The sequence below is a fragment of the Manduca sexta genome, chromosome 16 (assembly GCF_014839805.1).
Source record: "Manduca sexta isolate Smith_Timp_Sample1 chromosome 16, JHU_Msex_v1.0, whole genome shotgun sequence".
NCBI lineage: Eukaryota > Metazoa > Arthropoda > Insecta > Lepidoptera > Sphingidae > Manduca > Manduca sexta.
This window is the reverse complement of record NC_051130.1, coordinates 922,139-942,934: the sequence shown is the minus strand read 5'-3', so window position 1 is coordinate 942,934 and position 20,796 is coordinate 922,139. Positions and strand designations below refer to the sequence as shown.

The window sequence follows — 20,796 nt, the reverse complement described above, 5'->3', positions numbered from 1 at the left end:
CTTATTATGTAGTATATAAGGTTATATTCCCGCGACACACGTAAATGTCAATGTCACATTGAGAGGACCCACGAGTTAATATATGTACATATACATACAGTACTGGATATAGATATAACATCGCCATTGATCCAAAATTAAAATTATCTAATTTGTTCAATAAAATAACCTAGAGGCTAAACTACAAACTACAAGGCTAAATACATAAATGTTTGACGCTACGCCCGCAACACTACCGGGCATGTTGGGATTCAGTCGAATGGGTTTTCTATAATGCTTCTCGTAGATTCCATCCCACAGTTCAAACCTGGCTCCGAACATGGAGTTTTCCAACCGGACTACAGGGCTTAGGTCCATGTAGGGAGACCTGGTGATGTTCGTTGCTGGCCAGGTTGGCAGCGAGGATCCATCGGGGACAGGTTTTCTGGAAAATTAGGTTTTTAATTGAATAGTAACAGAGATCGGCTTTATGATATCATAGATAGCAGATGAGAGAGTATTTCACAAAGAGGGGGTCGAGACTATCCCGCGTACATCAATGCAACTTTTATAAAATCAGCAGTGACACGCATTTTAGAACACCGAGCGGCGAGCCTCCGGAAACGCTAATCAGTTATAACCCGAACGAATTAAATCAAATAGGATGGTTAGGGAGGTATTATTAGTGGAAACAAAAGGAAGACGGAGTATAAGGAACTTCAGTAATCTCACACACCCTCGAATGTCCCATCCACGCAGTGGATAGACATGAATTAGAAATAGATATAGATATAAGTTTAACAGTAAATAATATTCATAAGATAATTAAAGATAAGTCAGTTAGTGTAAGATTCCAAAATTATTGTAGAAACATAGTAATAATAGTAATAAATAGAAATAAGTAGGAAATAGTGTTACTAAGTATATAATAATAGGTTATATATAATTGGTAATAAGAAAACGGATGTTATGTCATAATATAGAAAAATAAATATAATAAAATAAATAGAACTAAGATAGACTAAAACCGACTATGTAAGTAGGATAAATAAAATAGAGATGCTATTGCAATATAAGATAAGAATTTAAATAATGCAGTAAAGTAAATAAATGTAGAAAAAGTACCTTGTCCTGGGTAGGGAAAAAAAATAAATCTCGCACACCTATGAAACGCAACAGCGAGCTGTCGCGTTGTGTTTTGTTGTAAGGCAGTAGTACTCACCTTTACTAAGCCGTTCATATAAAATATAGGCTACAGTGTGAATCTACAACTTTTAAAATAAAATTTAGTTTAACAAATATAATTACCCAGTAAGTATAAAGTTCGTCCAGAGCGACCGCATCATATTTTGCATTTTAATATACGCCTCTGTTTTGCCCGTCGTGTCGTGGTCGGACATGATACTGTGTTGCTCGCAATGGTCCGTCCCTGTCACATTCGTAAACCATATCGGACGAGTATTTTCATCCACAAATGAATATTGATATAGATATATCGGCTGATCTTTAGCTCCAAGTCGTAAAGTGAGACCCTTCATCATTTTATACCCCAACACAACATCGGTGTAAAAATCTATGTACTCTGGTATTGTCGATATGCCTATAGGTCTATTTCCGAAATAAAAAGCCCCCACGGTGTTTGCCACTCTTTCCTTTTCTTCGGGACTCTTAAATTCCAGATCATTTGGCAAAAAATCTGAAAAACGTTCATTCATCTTGTTCAGCCATCCTGCTAATATGTTTGGTATTCTGAAGATACCTTCCTCTTTGGCTAGTCCATATAACAATGGCATAGCAGGGAAATCTCCATTTTTCAGTATGTCTGCGGGGTCATCTTGTAGGAACATTTCTACTCCAACATCTCTTTCTAGACATGCAGTGAAGGTGAGGCTAGAATCTGGATGGTTTGTGGTAATTAGTGATCGCGTTGTCAACTTTGCGGCCGGAACCGTCAAATAAAACTCTTCCAAGGCTTCTATTCTATCGATATTAGAGTAATTCAAAAGCCTAGCATAATCCCTTGCTTTCTGTATCGGATCGTATTGTATTGCAATGGCGCTGTAAGTGCATCCGCTTTCTGGTATTGCCTTATGGAAGAGCCTATTTGTCATGTTCGATATCGTTAATAAATCAGCAGAGATCCCGCCAGCGCTGCATCCCATTACAGTCACGTCATTAGGGTTGCCTCCGAATTGTGCAATGTTTTGGTTAACCCATCGCAGTAAAGCTGCTTGATCTTTCAAGCCTGCGTTTCCAGGAATATTTTCAGTGCCCAAACATATGAAACCGTACGCTCCAAGGCGGTAGTTAAATGTAATCAAGATCATGTTATTGTTTTTGACAAAGTTTGTGAATTGTATCGTGCTTCCTGATCCTAAAACATAACCTCCGCCATGGACATTGACCGCGACTGGTAGATTAGTAATGTTAGTATCGGGAACGAATATATTTGCTACCAGACAATCCTCTTGCATAATGTGCGCTACAGTTATTAACATATTAAGTTGTGGGCATATGACACCTCGGAAAACTGCTTCGAATGGTTGTGTCCAAGTGGGTGGAGACAGAGGCGCCTGTGGGATGAAATAAATTTAAATAAGAAATCGGGAAATATGTGATGAAACTACAACGTAACATATCACTGTGTGATAATATCACAACAAAACTAAAGAACAAAATTTAAATTTAATGACTAGAAATCAATGACGATACAAGCCTCTTGAAAAGTAAAATGAAAATAACACCGACTTCAAAATCAATATAAAGTAAAAATGATTTGTGCTTTGCTTATTTAAATAATGGAAACTTAAATTACACCAATCGTAATCAATCTGCCGATGGTTCGCTGGTGAACTTTGCATGCAAATCGTTCATGGCTAGACCTAGGAATGTCTCTTAGGTATGGGCATTTTCCTTCATATTGTATGTACGTTCTTTTAGCACTTGGATTTATAATGTTACTAAGATAGTTTTGCGAAATTACTAACACATATAATAATGTGATATGGACAATTATAATAACATTTTGATGTAAGATTAAATTAAATTAATAAATGAGAATTTGTGCTTATATGATGATAGACTTGCCTCACATTCGATTTGACATCTAACTGTATCGACTGCCTAGGGGTAATCATCTCTCGTCAGTCGACATTCTATTAAACCCGAATCCACTTATCACGTGCAGTGGGGTCCATTTGCCGTGTCCGCATAAAAAAAAACAATATACACTATATTAAAACAACATTATTATATTCAAAGCCGCACTCAAAACAGTCCCACATACAGTAGCAAGATGTTGGGTTGGTTCCTGTTGTTGAGTACTCGAAGTAAATTATTCTAAAACACTCATTGATACAAAAAAGATACTAAAAATCATAATTTGGAATGAACCTCAAATAATTGAGCAACTCGAAGTGAAACCGCTATGCCGGTAATGAAACTACCGTATGCATGCGTTCGTCATATTTAGCAAAATTGGGCAAACCCAGTAAAGGCATGGGATACCGGACTAGTTGTGAATTAAGCTGTGAAAGGTTCTGTAGTTTTGCCAGGCTTTTGAGCGATTTAACAACGTGCACTATAAAGTAATGTTACATGAATATCGACCTTTGATCTTTATCAACATTTACCAGCATTGTGGTTTCGTGCTGCGAACTACTTTTGTTTTATCGCTGATTAAAATTAATCATTGCATGATGACATGCAGTATCAAGTCACTACACGATATAAGTGTTTCCAATAAAATAAAATAGTGTAAATGATGATTATATTTAACATTGGATCGACTTTAAAAAGTGTCTTAATCCAGCCCATCTATGTTGCTCCACAACAATGTTGCGCGTGCTACACACAATCACTTTGTAATTTACCAGACTGAAATACAAAGTTCTCCTTTACACGGGGTCAGGTCGCGGCAGACGGCATTCAGCCTCTGAAAGCCCTCCCTGAAAAGGCTCTTTCAGCCGACGATAGAGGTTGCTATCTCGCATCGTCAATGCATCCATTTGAGCTGTTGTTTGTGTGTCGACGTGGTGTAGTAATGACGTTTGTGTTTGAGATTGAGACGCGTTGGTTAGACGTGTTTTACCGAATCCTACCATTCTACCAAAAACTATTGTAAATGTGGTTTGTAATTATGGATGCCAAGATTTATATTTGATTGTAAACAATAAACCATCAAATGGATTATAAATTACGTTTGTCAGACTGATATCTACGAATACTTGATAAGTCAGTTCATATCTCCCACGACCAAAGCTGGTTGTTTAAAAGAGACTGTTTTTTAGTGATAAGATCGCCAATCGTCGCGTGATTCAAATATTTTGTTGTATGACGTGGTGTACGAAAGAGTGTGTCATTCATTCATTAATTCCTTCGCATTCAGAATTTAAGTGTGAAGTAAAAATTTTGTAATAGTATACTCTTCTGACCTAAAACTGTTGATACTATGTGCATCTTATTCGAATAGCGATTTTTCATAATATTTTAATCTACACATGTATTATAAAACAAAGTCCCTTCTCTGTCTGGTCGTATGTTATCGATTTTGTTAAAATCAACTGAACGGATTTTTATGAAGTTTGGTATGGAGATAGTTTAAGACTCTGGGAAGGTTATAAGCTACTTTACATCCCAGGTAAATATATAGCTGGACTAAAAGTCCAGCTATATATTTCAGGAAAACTCTTTCACGCAGGCGAAGCCGCGAGCAAAAGCTAGTATTATATAAAGATCGTCTGTGACATTTTTGTATTATTTTTTATTGCTTTGAATGACGAGACGAGCTTTCCGTTCGCCTGATGGTAAGCGATACGACCGCCCATAAACAATATAAACACCATCCAACACCTTGAATTACATGAGTCATGAGATGTTAAGTCTCAATATGTCCAGTAAGTAGTTACACTGGCTCCAATGTCCTTTAAGCTGGAACACAACACTGCTGCTTGGCGGCAGAAAAAGTCGTTGCGGTGGGACCTACCCAGGCGGTCTCTCACAAATGAGAGACCTACCACCAGTAAATATAGACCTTCTAGAATAAATAATAATAATCAATATTCCAAATTACAGAACTATTTAAGATTATATTCTGTACCAACTTTTTCGTAAATAAAGAATTTATTTATTTATTGCCTATGTAACTTCTGTTAAGGCGCACTAGACCAGCATGGTGAATTCAGGCATAATCGCTCTCAGTAGTAGTGGAGGCCCCTGTTCAGCAGTGAGCAATATATAATACAGGGTTGGTATTATTCTTATCTTATCTCATCTCATCAGCCTACAACTGTCCACTGCTGAACATAGGCCTCCCCTAGAGCGCGCCACGTTGCTCGGTCCTCCGCTCTCCTCATCCAGCGTCCACCGGCGATCCTGCGAATGTCGTCGGACCAGCGGGTCCGAGGTCGTTCTACGCTACGCTTACCTTAGTTTGTTATTATTAATACATATTTATTCACTGATATGTTCCGGATTCACAAAAGTTATCAGTCACGCATTGTTTGGATTAAATGATTTTGCTGCTAAAACTGGACAATCTTATCGCCAATCATCACGCAACCAACGCGAATATTTCGTTATCTGTTTGTAAATACAAAACAATATTTATTTACGTGACTTACGGTTATTTATGTTTTGTTGGTGGTTGGATATTTATATCCGCTCTAATTCCGACCACCGTACATAAGGTGGAAGTCCAGTGTCCCACGTAAGTGTTGCGTTCCAAGATCAGTACATCTAGGTTCGAATAGCGGACCCCCCACTCCGAGGCAATTCTTGTGTACTCGGTCTCACACCGAATGGACGGCCACGTACGGGGGGACATTTGTCACGGCTCTAGACACACAGTGCAGTGTATACCACTTGGTTGGATAACACATTGAGGTCTATCAGGGACTCGCGAACATTTCCTGTCCAACGTCACCCAGTATTTTCCTCTTCCTTCCTCTTCGCTTCCCCTTTTATTTCTTCTCTGCTTCTCTTCCTCCAGGGCCCTGCAGTCGCTAAGCCAGGAGGAACCAGTATACCGTTCGCAGATTTCCCTCAGTGTTGACTGCGGGGTATGGACTTGAAAAAAATTATAGCAGACCCTACTCGCCCCCATCTTCCATATATAGAATAACGTACAGTGTCAAATGTCGGAATGAGACTTTATCATTATTTTTTAACCACAAGACCCAACTTATCGAACCACTGTCGGAGATGGGAGGACAGACGTATCACATAGCGGACCTCCCCCATCTCTGACCCTTATATTTGATCAACCCTATGTGACATTGCACCCAAATCTCACATCGATAATAAAAGTTCCTCCATGTCGAATCATGTGGAAAAAAAAGCATAATTTTATCGACTATCGAGGGCTGATCATACCGCGTCAGTAGTGCACTGAGTATAAAAAAGCTTCCTATTAACGTACTATAATACATTAATTTACTGGTATATAGATACTGTAGTCAAACTAAACGGCTCAATTTCGTTCAATGCTATCATAATCGCAAATCTCTTCCCGTAGAGCCCTAAATTAAATTTCTATTAATCGAAGTTGGCGACTGCAAATCATTGTCTAGTAAGCCGGGGTTATCGGCTATCGGTTCTTCGGAGTTCAAAGGGACGGTAATCAATTTAAAATTATTACGTTTTCCGCATCATCTGTGGGATTACGAAAAAATTTAAATCACGTAACCCTGTGCTTAAATCGTTTAGAAGTTACATACATACATAGTATCATGACTCTATCCCATGGGGGTAGGCAGAGACTATGGATTGCAACTTCGCACGATTCTGGCATACTTCTCGCGCTTCCTCCACCTTCATTAATCTTTTTATGCATGCATTCCCAACGGTTCCGGGTACTTTTGACCTGGTCTTTACTGAGAATGTCAGCTATTAGGAAATTAAATATGTATTAGGAGCGGTATTCATATCTATCCGAGTTCAAAGGCCGGCATAATTGTAACAAGTGGCGAGGAATAATTTCCTGTCATTGGACACCGTCTGGACCCCACTCCACCAACATGTGCGGTGTGGTCAATTTGCTGTGCCTGTATAAAAATACACGCGTTGGTGTTTGAACTTTGAGCACATTTTTAGATAATGAAATAATAACTGATAACTATTTCGATCGAATTTAAGCAAAATCACCATGATTACTATAATAGTGTTATCTAAATTACCGATAAACATGTTATTTAGAATGATGGTAATTAAAATACACTTACTTTTATTAAATTTTAAATTGACTTGTTGTGCCTTCATTAATACTCTTTGTAAATTTTCATTATGTTCTTGACGATCCTTGTCATAGACTAATATATCATCAGCATAGACCATAACTCCAGGCAAAACACCAAATGTTTCAGTCATAATACGATGAAATATTTCAGGGGCACAATTAATACCAAATGGCAATCTTTTAAATCTATACCGACCAAAAGGAGTATTGAATGTACACAACATTGAACTTTCTAAGTCCAGACGGATTACCCAAAATCCACTATTCGCATCTAGAGTAGAAAAATATGATGCACCATGCAACTTAGATCGTACATTATCAATAGTAGGTATTGGATAATGTGATCGACATATAACTTCATTTAAGTTTCTTGGATAGAGACAGACTCTAAGTTGACCATTCTTTTTCTCAACTAATAAAAGTGAATTTACCCATGATGTTGGCTCGGTGACCTTACAGATGACAACCATACTTTCCATGTTGTCTAGTTCCTTCTTCAGTCTATCATGAAGTGAGAATGGAATTTTCCGAGGTGAATCTATTTTAGGACGGATATCATTATTAATTGTGATATGACATTCACCTGGTAGACAGCCCAATCCATCAATACAGACTTAAATTTAGACAAAAGATTCTGTATATGAGTATCTTTTTTGACATAGCATGACTTAAATTCAGAATTATTTTCATGTGCTTGTAATTGACAATTAGTCCATAGAAATGTTACATTTTTTAGGCCTTACCTTGCGTTTTTTAGAGGACGCAATTTTATTTTTTTGAAGTGTAGGGGGGGTCAGTGTAAAGCTAAAACCAAGTTTGTGGGGTCGCCACCCTTGTCCCACGGCCGCCATCTTGAAAATAGGGTTTGAAATGATTTTTACGATGTATCTCTTAAACTATTTATCTGACAAAAAAAAAATTATAAACATTTTTTGTTGCAAATTAAATACTCTACAACTTTGGTCCAGTAACTTTTGTCGTAGAACTATAAATAAAAAGTTATAAGCGAAAATGTTAAGAAATTCAATGTTAAGCAATGTCCATTGCAACGTCATCAGAACGTGTGTTTATAAGGTTCATAATACTTTTTTTTGTACTCTCATTACGTACAACACAAACCCGCGGTTGTCGGCTTGTACGCGAATTACTTGGATCCTGAATCGCTTTGGCACAGATGAAGCAATTGAATTTCTTAACATTTTCGCTTATAACTTTTTTATTTATAGTTCTACGACAAAAAGTTACTGGACCAAAGTTGTAGAGTATTTAATTTGCAACAAAAAATGTTTATAATTTTTTTTTTTTCAGATAAATAGTTTAAGAGATACATCGTAAAAACCATTTCAACCCCTATTTTCAAGATGGCGGCCGTGGGACAAGGGTGGCGACCCCACAAACTTGGTTTTAGCTTTACACTGACCCCCCCTACACAACAAAAAAATAAAATTGCGTCCTCTAAAAACGCAACCCCAAATGTAACTTTTCAATGGACTAAATTTATATTGCTATTTGTAAATTTTGACATTATATGACATTTAACTAGACTAGCCATATTATTTTGACTTTGACAGTTGTTTAATTTTTCAATATTAAACACTTTTTTAACTAGACCCAATTCTGTACAAGTATTTTTACCAAGTACAGTTGGTGACGACACTTTTGCAATAATAAATTTAATATTTTTTATCTGTTTCTGACTACCAATACTAAAAACACAATTAAATGTTTGTTGACCTAATATTGGTATGGTATTTCCACAATAAGAAGTTACTATAGCATGACAAGGTGAAAATTCTTTGACAACATTTAGTGACTTAAATAAATTATATGACATTACATTGGCATCACTACCAGTGTCCAATATACATTTTATATTGACGTTGTTAATAGTTAGATTAATACTCCATTCTGCTTTTTAGAGTGACTTGAATTTAAATTTCCAATTAGCATATTATTTGACACATTAACTTTGACATTTTCACTTTTTGCTACATGTATGAGTTTAACAGATTTAGACTTACAGCACGCTTCATAATGTCCTCTAATTTTGCACTTTCTACACTTTGCATATCTAGCAGGACACATGTATTTATGCACTTGACCACATTTAGTACACTTTGTTCTATCTTGAGACTGCGACCTGGCTCTTGACTTTGTGCTCGCTCGTGACTGTGGTTTGGTTGATGACTGACATTGATAAAAGACAAGAAGACTCCTTAAATTCTTCTGCATGTGTTTTCGCTGACACAATGCTTTTAGCAAGGTTTCGCGCCTTTACTAATGACAGATCTTCTTCAAGTAACAACTTTTCTCTGACATGATGAAAAGTTTCATGCATATTAGTGATGAAAATATCTCTTATCATTCTATCTTGGAGACTACCAAATTCACATGACTTACTCTTATTTATAAGACGAGTTAGGAAATCTTCTAGACTTTCATCTACTTTTTGTTTTGTAGTGAAAAATTTGTAACACTCATATGTAATGTTTCTTTTAGGTACAAAGTATTGTTCAAACTTTTCGACCAGTTGAGAAAATTTTACATTTTCTATGTTTAGGTTGAAAGTGTTGAATATATCAAGACATTCGTTGTCAATGAAGTGCAACAAGACAGCCACTTTGCGGTCATCCGGCTCATCAAACATGGCGCTGGCTTTCATAAATATAACAAAACTTTGATACCATTTCTTCCAGTTTGTGGACAGATTTCCTTCTAGACTCATGGGCTTGATATTACCCATAATGTTGAGCTTCTTTGACGACTTGGAAGCCATTTGTTGTCGCTCGCCACTTGCCGTGTCTTCATCGCTTTTAGACATTTTTCTTTTCTGTTGTTTGAATTGACTTCTGACACCATGTATTGTGGTTCTGTATTGTCTGAATAATGACACTGTCTATTATGACAATAGATTTATTAATTAGGACTACAAACATAATTATAATCAGACATGACCAGGCCGACGCTATCGGGACGTAAAGTGTGCGGAAGTGACAGTGGCCGGAAGAACGCCACATAGTGATGTCACTTTAGTAAGCTGTGACTACATCACTATGTAACAATGAGATTGATTTCTTATGTTTACGCGAATGTTAGACATTGAAATTAAACTAATTTTCGGATTTTATCGCGGTGTTCGTATTTTATTTTCTCCCGACGTTGAAGGCTGCAATGTCTTCGAAACGTCGGGAGAAAATAAAATACGAACACCGCGATAAAATCCGAAAATTAGTTTAATTTCAACAATGAGATTATTAGAAAAAGATGCAATAAACTTCTCAATATTTGTTATAAAAACTACATTAAAAATGTGGAAGGTAGTATCAAAACGAATCCACGAGCTTTCTGGAGTTATATAAAGCACAAAAAATCTTCACTAACTGACTTGCCTTCCACGATGCACGATGATCAGGTAACGGTTACAGGAGGCTCTAATATCTCAAACCCATTTGCTTCTCATTTCAGTAAAGTGTATGCTTCAGACTTTTCTGTACGTGTACCAGGTCCTTTGGCACAATCACATACAAAAATTGCCCTCTATTCCTCTAACCTGTTTCATGTGGTTCTTTCGGAGAAAGATATACTCATGAAATTAAGACGTTTGGACTGTAACAAAGGAGCTGGGCCCAATAAAATTCCACCACTCTTCATAAAAAGATGTGCACGAGTTTTGTCATAACCCCTTAAAGAATTTTTTAATAAGTCTCTCGCTACTGGTGTATTTCCAAAACAATGGAAAAAAGCGCGGATAGTACCAATATTCAAAAAAGGCGACAACAGTAATGTAAAGAATTACAGGCTGATTTCAATCTTGTCTGTTTTTCCCAAGGTTTTTGAATCGGTTATTACTCCAATACTTACTAACCACACATCGGTTATTACTCCAATACTTACTAATAACACACTCTTATGCGTCTCGAACAACATGGATTTCTAGAAAAGAAATCAGTGGTGACCAACCTTACTTCATATCTCACAACTATATTGGAAGGAGTAGACAGAGAGCAACAAATAGACTCTGTTTATACAGATTTTGCTAGTGCTTTTGATCTTGTCGATCACAAGATCTTGCTGACAAAGCTGCGTGACCAATATGGGATCTGTGGTAATCTTCTAGACTGGTTCTCATCCTATCTCACCAACCGTGAATTAACCGTAGCAGTTGGCGGTTATATCAAGTACATATAAGGCAACTTCGGGAGTACCACAAGAGTCTCACCCGGGTCCTATCTTATTCATACTCTTTATCAACGATATTGTTAATGTCATACATCATTGCCAATGTTCCCTGTTTGCTGATGATATGAAAATACCACGTCGAATCGACACATTGCTAGACTCATATTTGTTGCAATCTGATTTGGATCGTATTCACATATGGTGTTGCAAAAATAAAATGAAAATAAATGCCTCTAAATGTCAATACATACAGCTTTCAAAAAAGAGAAAGGTAATTAATACTCAGTACTTCATTAATCATGATGAGATAACCCTCGTCAATAATGTTCGCGATCTTGGTATCATATTGCACTCTAAATTAAGTTTTAAACCACATTACAATTATATGATCAATAAAGCCATGAAATTGTTAGGGTTCATTAGGCGTAGCACAAAAGATTTTAGAGGCACTGACTCAAAAATTATATTATTTAAGACGCTAGTTCGGAGCATCCTTGAATTTGGAAGCGTCATCTGGAACCCGTGTTACGAAGTTCACTCGCAGCGTATGAAAAGTATCCAGCGTTCTTTTACTAGACATCTGGCATTCATTACTCCTCAAGTGAATAGAAGTTCCTATGAGGACAGGCTCACTTTCTTTAGAATGAACACCTTGTCAAAACGTAGAAGAATGCTGGATTTATTATTCCTTTGCAATGTGCTGAACAGTTCGATACATTGTCAAGAATTTTTGGAACGCATTGATCTCTGCGTGCCGAAAATGAATTCACAGATAAAATTTAAATCGTTTTTCAAAGTACCTAAATATAGAACTAATCTTGGACGAAATTCCCCCTTAGGGAGACTTACTACCACTTATAATAGTCGGCACAGACTGCTTGATCTCGACATTTTTCATGACCGGACCACGTCATTCAGAAAAAAACTCTTGGCATTGTGATTTCGTTGGGAGGTACTCTATCCATCGGTGTCACATTATTTAATATAATCTAATTTTCTTCTAATTATATTGTTTGTTCTTTCTTCTTTATTCTTCTCCTTCTCCCTTCCGATATAGAATTATCACAAACTTGTATTATAGATTTGAATAAGAGAGAGGAGAGGGGGGAGGGCAGGGAGGAAAAGGGTAGCTACTATTTTTGTTTGTTAAAATTGTTGTGCACATCTGTCACAAATGTAAGCACTAGTCTAAGTTTTTATTGTCGGGTTAATTTATATGTTTGTGTTTGCATTGTTGGTGTGCCTAAATAAATAAATAAAATAAAAAGTAATCACTCATCAAGTCTTCCGTTATTTCCGAAGTTATCTAGTACATATGTGAGTACGCGCGCACTGGCGGTTTAATTAACGCTTGTCAAAAAAGGTAGCTTCTAGTTATACAGGTCATTTTGACATTGCGTTACTATACTCATGTCAAACCTTCGCTGCATGCGGGGCAACAATTGGGAAATGAACGCCCATATACTGCTCCTTGCCGCACTCGCAGGTCTCCTTCCAGGAATCAACATGCCGTTAAGCGCGTCGCACGCGCCACTCCCCACTATACCGATGATTCACGGCCCCGCGCGCAGCGAAAATTTGACACGAGTATAAATGAAACAACATAGCTGTCGTCTTCACGTTCCTTAACACATGAAGCTTTTGTGTGTAATTAATGTCGCTAATTAACAGTTTTTTAAGGATGTTAATCAATTTTATCTCAAAAGAATTTCGCCACATACGGAACCGCGTTCAAAAGCTAGTTTATTTACATTTAAATTTTCTAGTCGGTGATTCGTCTTCTTCCATTTTACACATAATGTAAGCAATAATGTGAAGAATAAGGCATCGCGTAGACGCTATCTTTTTGCTTAGAAACACTTAATTACCATGAAACTATTAATGTTCGAAGTGTGGTGCTGGTAGGTACACCTGCCTAATACCCCACGTCAGCACTCGATGGCACCTACCACTGTCCGTCTCAGCACATCTCGGACAAATGTGCTGAGTTAGCGGCCTCGTGACGGACCATACGATTGCTGAAGATTATATCCCAGAACTTGGATATATTTATACGCAACTTGCGGGAATACAAAGAAATGGCCCATTATAGGTGTATTGAAATCAATTTAGTTTAATAATTAGTCTGTACAACATCGATTTAGTACCATAACTGTAATGGTGTTATATAGGGTGTCCCAGAAAATAGTGCCAAGCGAGGGTCCAGAGATAGAGCAACCCTTGGGGTATCCGAATCACCCCCATGTATGTTCCGCGATTTATCATAGTTTTCGAGTTATGAATATTTTTCGGAATTTTTGAGAATTTTCGATATCAACGATGAAATGTTTTCTTTTTTGTAAAGTAGAATTTATTATTTTATTTATTATTCGAGATTTTTTTATTGCAACAAAATTTTCATCAGTTGTACTTTTTTGTTAAAAACAATCAGCATCGTAACTTTCATGAAAATTATGAAAATGTTTGTGTACAGGAAATACTTAAAGGAGATAAAGATTGGCAGTGGTTAATAATTTAATCACTGCTAAGTAAAGATATTTTATCTTTACTTAGTAGTGATAAATATTATCTGCTTGCTTACTATTAGCAACAGATAATGAACTATCCTTATATTTATCTTAATCAGCTGAGGATATGTTGCGTTGATTCATCAACAATGACTCGCATTTTACATTTAACCACTATCTTCCACTGCGTCTTCCTAGTCACCGCAATATATTTTCCTAGCTTGATAATGTGACTTCATTGTTACAATCAGTCGATATGGATTCAGCTCATCTTATCTTATTATAAATTTACGAATATTCGTGAAAATGTTTGAATGTTTGTTGCATTAAAGTCAGAGATCCATGAAAGGATTTGCATGACATTTGACACATGGACAGCCTATGTCTTGGATTAATATATTTCCATCCTGTTAATTTGCTCCTGTGGGAAATATATATTTGATTTTTTTATCTGGAAAGCGTTGGTATCGTAAGTAAACATGGTGCTATGGGACGCTGCATTGATTCTTGTGTAAAGAAAGGCTTTAACACGAGCAAAGTTGCCCCATTTATTTTAAATAATACCATGTTCAAAATAAATGGGTGTTCGTCTCTCGATAGGCAGTGGCGTCGCTTGGCGTTACTGAAGTTTATGGACGCCAGGTGTCGCTTACCATCAACCAGGCCGCTAGCTCGTCTCGTCATTCTACTGCAATAAAAAACATCAGAGGTAACGTTTGCAAAACTGTATTACTTGTTTCAAATGCACGGCTTTCTCGCGACCGAACTCGCGTGCACCAATATATAATCAATAAACAGAAATCAAAAATTAGCTGATAATTTAATTATCGCGACATCACGAGTGATAAACACGATTCGGTGGTATATTTATATAAAACCACCCTCGGTGTATTTGCCACACAGTGTGAAGATGTTGTGTTTGCTCGTGTTGCTGGGCGCGGCTGCTACTGCCACCGCTCAGACCTCGGAGTCTCGGGTCGTCACCACGCATCACGGCCCGATCCGGGGCTACAAGGACCCGGATGGCTCCATGTATAGTTTCTACGATGTACCCTATGCGACTGTGCCTACGGGACGGGACAAATTCAAGGTATTTATTCTTCAATAATTATTTATTATTTAACTTAGAAGTTAGCAGGTTAAATATAATTTTGAATATCAATAACACGAGACTATGAAACGGGTGATGCACCTTATCGAACCCGAGCATAAAGGGATTTTGACGTATTGCTCGGCTCTATCAATGTTTAATTAAAAATTAAAGTATTAATAATTTTCATCTTTGACAATAAATAAGATAACCTACCTTATTTCATCAGTAAATATTTATGACTCATCAGCCATAGACGTCCTAAAATAATCGCTCGTGATTTAGGTAGTTTATACTTATATATAAATGATGAGAAATTTTCCTGGTTGATCTCTCATATGTGACACTCCACCTGGGTAGGTGCCACCGCAATGTCTATTTCTGCCGCCAAGCAGCACTGTTTATTCTGGTTAGAAGAACATTATAGCCAATGAAACTACGTGAAATAATAAAACTTAACATTTCATGTCAATTATTGTAATTCATGGTGTTGGATGGTGTTTCTACTGTTTATGAGCGGTCGTATCGCTAACCAGCAGGCGAATGGCAAGCTCGTGACGTCATTCAAAGCAATAAACAAAAGAAATCAAATTAACAAGCTGATGTTATCGTTACGTAACAAATCTATATGCATTTAAATCCTTGAGAATGAATGTTTCATGCTATCTTATGTCATATTATAAATAGTTAGCGAAACTACTCCATAAATATAGTGATTATAACCAATAAAATCTTTTAGAATGTCGTGACATGAAATTTTGGAACAGTAGAAGGCAAATAGGAGAATCATTATTATAGAATAATTGTGTGTAATTATCTTACGCTATGTGCGTTCATTGGTAAGAAAGACCCATTCACCGTGGCGCCATAGTTCCATAGTACTCTCCGTATGTCTAATGGTATTAGCACCCTCGACTTCAAAATTTCGAGTGACGTCTAATTATACTCATAATTACGAGCCATTTGCAGAACAAAACTAACCTGGCCCGCAAAAACTTAAGAGTCCTGAACAGAGCCAAATGGACGTCACGCGACGCCATAGATTAACGCTTTACAAAGCGCATGTCCGAACATATGTGCAGTTCTGTTTACATCTCTAGGCAGGGCCCCTAAATACTTACGTAACCCACTTGGCTCTTCGCCAAGACGAGCATTTCGAATTGACGATGATCCCAATCTTACGGACAGAGTGAAGAACCTGGGTACGTGGAGAAACATCAGATCTCTCTGTATGCTACAACCGTATCCACAGAAAGTGTTGAGAGGAAATGCTTATTATGGTGCCTGCGACATCATTGTGTCACCGCACCACTCGCCGTCGCAGTCGTACAGAAAATCGATCCGTAGCAGCATGATGTGCTTTCAAAGATCCTTTTTACCGCGCACGTGCAATCTATGGAATGTCCTCCATGCACCGGCATTCACAGTGTATATAGTTTTGATATCATTTAAATTACCTAATAAGCAAAGCACAAGTCATATTTACTTTAGGTACAGTGGTTTTGAATTCAGTGTTATTTTCATTTTGATATGATCACTAAATGATATGTTACATTGTAGTTTCATCACACACTTCTTAATTTCTAATTCAAATATTCCACAGGCGCCTCTTCCTCCACCCACATGGACACAACCATTTGATGCAGTTTTCCGAGGTGTCATATGCCCGCAGCTTGTTATGCACACACCTGAGCCGTACATTATGCAAGAAGACTGTCTGGTAGCAAATATATTCGTCCCCGATACTAACATCACTAATCTGCCAGTCGTGGTCAATGTCCATTACGGAGGTTTTATCTTAGCATCTGGAAGCTCAATACATTTGACAAACTTCGTTAAAAACAATAGCATGATCTTAATCACATTTAACTACCGCCTTGGGGCGTACGGTTTCTTATGTTTGGGCACTGAAAATGTTCCTGGAAACGCGGGCATGAAAGATCAAGCAGCTTTATTGCGATGGGTTAACCAAAACATTGTACAATTCGGGGGCAACCCTAAAGACGTAACTGTAATGGGATGCAGCGCTGGCGGGATCTCTACTGACTTATTATCGATATCGAACATGACAAATAGTCTCTTCCATAAGGCAATACCAGAAAGCGGATGCAGTTACGGAGCCATTGCAATACAATACGACCCGATACAGAACGCAAAGGATTACGCTAGGCTTTTGAATTTCTCTAATGTAGATGACATAGCAGCCTTGGAAGAGTTTTATATGACTGTTTCGGCCGCAACGCTGGCAAATCACTCAATGAGCACTTTAAGCCTTCCAGATTCCAGCTTTACCTTAGCCGCATGTCTAGAAAGAGATGTTGGAGTAGAAATGTTCCTACAAGATGACCCCGCAGACATACTGAAAAATGGAGATTTCCCTCCCATGCCATTTTTATACGGACTAGCCAAAGATGAGGGTATGTTCAGAATACCAAACATATTAGACGGATGGCTGAGCAAGATGAATGAGCATTTTTCAGATTTTTTGCCAAATGAACTCGAATTTGAGAGTGTGGAAGAAAAAGAAAGAGTGGCAAACACTGTCAGGAATTTTTATTTCGGAGATAGACCTGTAAACGCATCGACAGTTTTAGAATACGTAGATTTTCACACCGATGTTCTGTTTGGGTATAGAATGATGAAGGGTCTCACTTTACGTCTTGAAGCTAAGGATCAGCCTATATATCTATATCAATATTCATTTGTGGATGAAAATTCTAGTCCAATATTGTTTACAAATACGACGGGTACCAACCATTGCGAGCAATACGCTATTATATCTGACCACAACAACATGACAGGCAAAACAGATGCATACATTAACATGCAAAATATGATGCGGTCTCTCTGGACGAACTTTATAATTACTGGGTAATTATATTATGTGTTTTATTAAATTTTATTTTAAAAGTTGTATATCCATACTATAGTCTATATTTTATATGAACGGCTTAGTCGGAATCAGTACTAATGTCTTACAAAGAATACAGCGCGACAGATCACTGTTGCGTTTCGTAGGGTGTGTGAGATTACTGAAGTTCCTTATACTCCGGCTTCCTTGTGTTTCCACTTATAATATAATTCCAATACCTCCCTATACTTCTAATTGATTTAATTGGTTCGGATTATAACTGATTAGCGTTCCCATAGACTCGTCGAGCTTCACCGCTCAATGTCCTATAATGCGTGCCACTGTAGACCTTATAAAATTGCGGGATAGCGTCGACGCCATTTCTCTGTAATCTTTATTTTGTTATTAAGACCGGAAGTGCATCTACAATACATCTTGTGGCTGTTCCTGGCCAGTGGATATCGCTTAAATCACTTATTAAACCTGCCCATGCAGTAAGAGCTAAAGTGCAGAACAGCATATTATTACAATACACATAAGATAATATTATCTTCATTCTCGATTGAATAGAGAAAGGCAGACATACTCCTCTCTTCTCCGTTCCAATGGTCTATTCCCAGTATTTTAATTAAAATTATAATGTTCCAGAAAACCTGTCCCCGATGGATCCTCGCTGCCAACCTGGCCAGCAACGAACATCACCAGGTCTCCCTACATGGACTTAGGCCCTGTAGTGCGGTTGGAAAACTCCATGTTCGGAGCCAGGTTTGAACTGTGGGATGGAATCTACGAGAAGCATTATAGAAAACCCATGCGTCCGAATCCCAACATGCCCGGTAGTGCTGCGGGCGTAGCGTCTAATGTTTATGTATTAAGCCTTGTAGTTTGTAGTTTAGCCTCTCGGTATTTTTATTGAACAATTTAGATATTTATAATTTTGGAACAATGGTAATGTAATATGTATCCAACTATTATGTATAGAATATAAAATCTTCACAAACTATAAGTGGCAGAATAAAACCAACACTAGAACTACAGTGTGGATAATAAAGAAACTTTCCCGTCCTATAACTAGTTTAGTTAATTTACATGAACTTGTTTTTTGTAATTTTTTTACTAACAAGCTATTTGTTAAATTGAAAAATAAGAATGAATATTAAATTACTATTATATTTATGTATAGTATCTAAGACAAAAATATATTAAATTTAAAATAAACACTAGCTTTCTCTTGTTCCCTAGACTTTATTGAGTAGTGTATTTATAGTAATCAGCTATGGATTGATTGCGTTGTTTATTCATCAATAATGACTTTCATTAGGTTTGCATTGCACCTGGTCAGCGCAATATGTAATTTTCCTAACTTGATAACGATGACTCTTGATTTTTACAACCACACGATATGAATTTAATTAAAGTTTATCTTATCTTATCTATACTATTATATAAAGCTGAAGAGTTTGTTTGTTTGTTTGTTTGTTTGAACGCGCTAATCTCAGGAACTACCGGTCCAAACTGAAAAATTCTTTTGGCGTTGGATAGCCCTTTATTCGTGGAGTGCTATAGGCTATATATCATCACGCTATACCCAATAGGAGCGGAGCAGTAATGGCTAATCTCAGGAACTACCGGTCCAAATTGAAAAATTCTTTTTGCGTTGGATAGCCCTTTGATCGTGGAGTGCTCTAGGCTATATATCATCACGCTATACCCAATAAGAGCGGAGCAGTAATGGCTAATCTCAGGAACTACCGGTCCAAATCGAAAAATTCTTTTTGCGTTGGATAGCCCTTTGTTCGTGGAGTGCTATAGGCTATATATCATCACGCTATGACTAATAGGAGCTGAGCAGTAACGGGTAATCTCAGGAACTACCGGTCCAAACTAAAAAAATCTTTTTGTGTTCGATAGCTCTTTGTTCGTGGAGTGCTATAGGCTATATATCATCACGCTATGACTAATAGGAGCTAAGCAGTAATGGGCAGTCTCAGGAACTACCGCTTCGAACTGAAAAATACTTTTTTGTGTTGGATAACTCTTTGTTCGTGGAGTGCTATAGCCTATATATCATCACGCTATGACCAATAGGAGCGGAGCAGTAATGGCTAATCTCAGGAACTGCCGGTTCGAACTGAAAAAATTTTTTTGTGTTGGATAGCTCTTTGTTCGTGAAGTGCTATAGGCTATATATTATCATGCTATGACCAATAGGACCGGAGCAGTAATGGCTTAAATCAGGAACTTTCGGTTCGAACTGAAAAATTCTTTTTGTGTTGGATAGCCCTTTGTTCTTGGAGTGCTATAGGCTATATATCATCACGCTATATCCAATAGGAGCGGAGCAGTAATGAAACATGTTGCAAAAACGGAGAAAATTTATTAGTTTTAAGAGCTTCCGTTGCGTGCGCTGCGTAAACGGTTAAAGTTATGCAACAATGAGTTATGACGGGATTGTTCCTCTTAAAAATGTCTACAAAAATATACTATAAAACAAAGTCACCCGCTGCATCCGTTTGCCTGAACGTGTTAAACTCAAAAACTACCCAACATATTAAGATGAAATTTGGTATGGAGACAGTTTGAGACCCTGGGAAAAACATAGGCTCCCGGGAAAATATATAGCGTGACTTTTATAACGGAATACTTTAGCCCGAAAAACTTTACAACGCGGGCGGAGCCGCGGGCAAAAGCTAGTTATAAATATACGATTATTCGTGAAAATGTTTGGATGTATGTTTAAATAAATTCAGAAACCACTGAACGGATTTGGATGAAATTTGGCGCATGGATAAATCATGTCTTGGATTAATATATTTTTTTTCGCCTATCTACAACAACAATAGAAAAACATATAAAACAACAAAATCAACTTCTCGCAAGTTTCATTAAACCAATTTAAGAATTTCAAACAAGACGGCATAACTGTGTCGTGTGGCGAAGGATCTCGCGTCAGTCG

At 37.4% G+C, this 20,796-nt stretch overlaps 3 protein-coding genes across 3 annotated transcripts in view; 2 read left to right on the top strand and 1 right to left on the bottom strand.

The window, feature by feature from the left end:
* LOC119189512 overlaps positions 1 to 20,796 on the top strand; it is a 111,243-nt gene that overhangs the window by 40,182 nt on the left and 50,265 nt on the right. The gene's annotated exons all lie outside the window — the stretch shown is intronic.
* The window catches only part of LOC119189487 (juvenile hormone esterase-like), a 29,127-nt gene that overhangs the window by 540 nt on the left and 7,791 nt on the right, over positions 1 to 20,796 (bottom strand). Inside the window, exons 2-3 of the mRNA XM_037439331.1 lie at positions 1,288 to 2,552; positions 80 to 424 (exon numbers count right to left, since the gene is read on the bottom strand). Of these exons, the coding sequence (XP_037295228.1) occupies positions 157 to 424; positions 1,288 to 2,552 (1,533 nt within the window). The 3' untranslated portion in view covers positions 80 to 156. The remainder of the gene's footprint in view (positions 1 to 79; positions 425 to 1,287; positions 2,553 to 20,796) is intronic.
* Positions 14,776 to 18,930, top strand: LOC119189486 (venom carboxylesterase-6-like). Its single transcript, XM_037439323.1, has 3 exons — positions 14,776 to 14,989; positions 16,593 to 17,860; positions 18,489 to 18,930. The coding sequence occupies exons 1-3, from the start codon at positions 14,810 to 14,812 to the stop codon at positions 18,754 to 18,756; spliced, it is 1,716 nt and encodes a 571-aa protein (XP_037295220.1). The 5' UTR covers positions 14,776 to 14,809; the 3' UTR covers positions 18,757 to 18,930.

What these genes read in the sequence shown, in the direction of transcription:
- LOC119189486 (XM_037439323.1), top strand. Translation starts at nt 14,810, where the DNA reads ATGTTGTGTTTGCTCGTGTTGCTGGGCGCGGCTGCTACTGCCACCGCT. An exon ending in CGGGACGGGACAAATTCAAG is followed by an intron (nt 14,990 to 16,592) that starts GTATTTATTCTT and finishes AATATTCCACAG; the next exon opens with GCGCCTCTTCCTCCACCCAC. An exon ending in ACGAACTTTATAATTACTGG is followed by an intron (nt 17,861 to 18,488) that starts GTAATTATATTA and finishes ATAATGTTCCAG; the next exon opens with AAAACCTGTCCCCGATGGAT.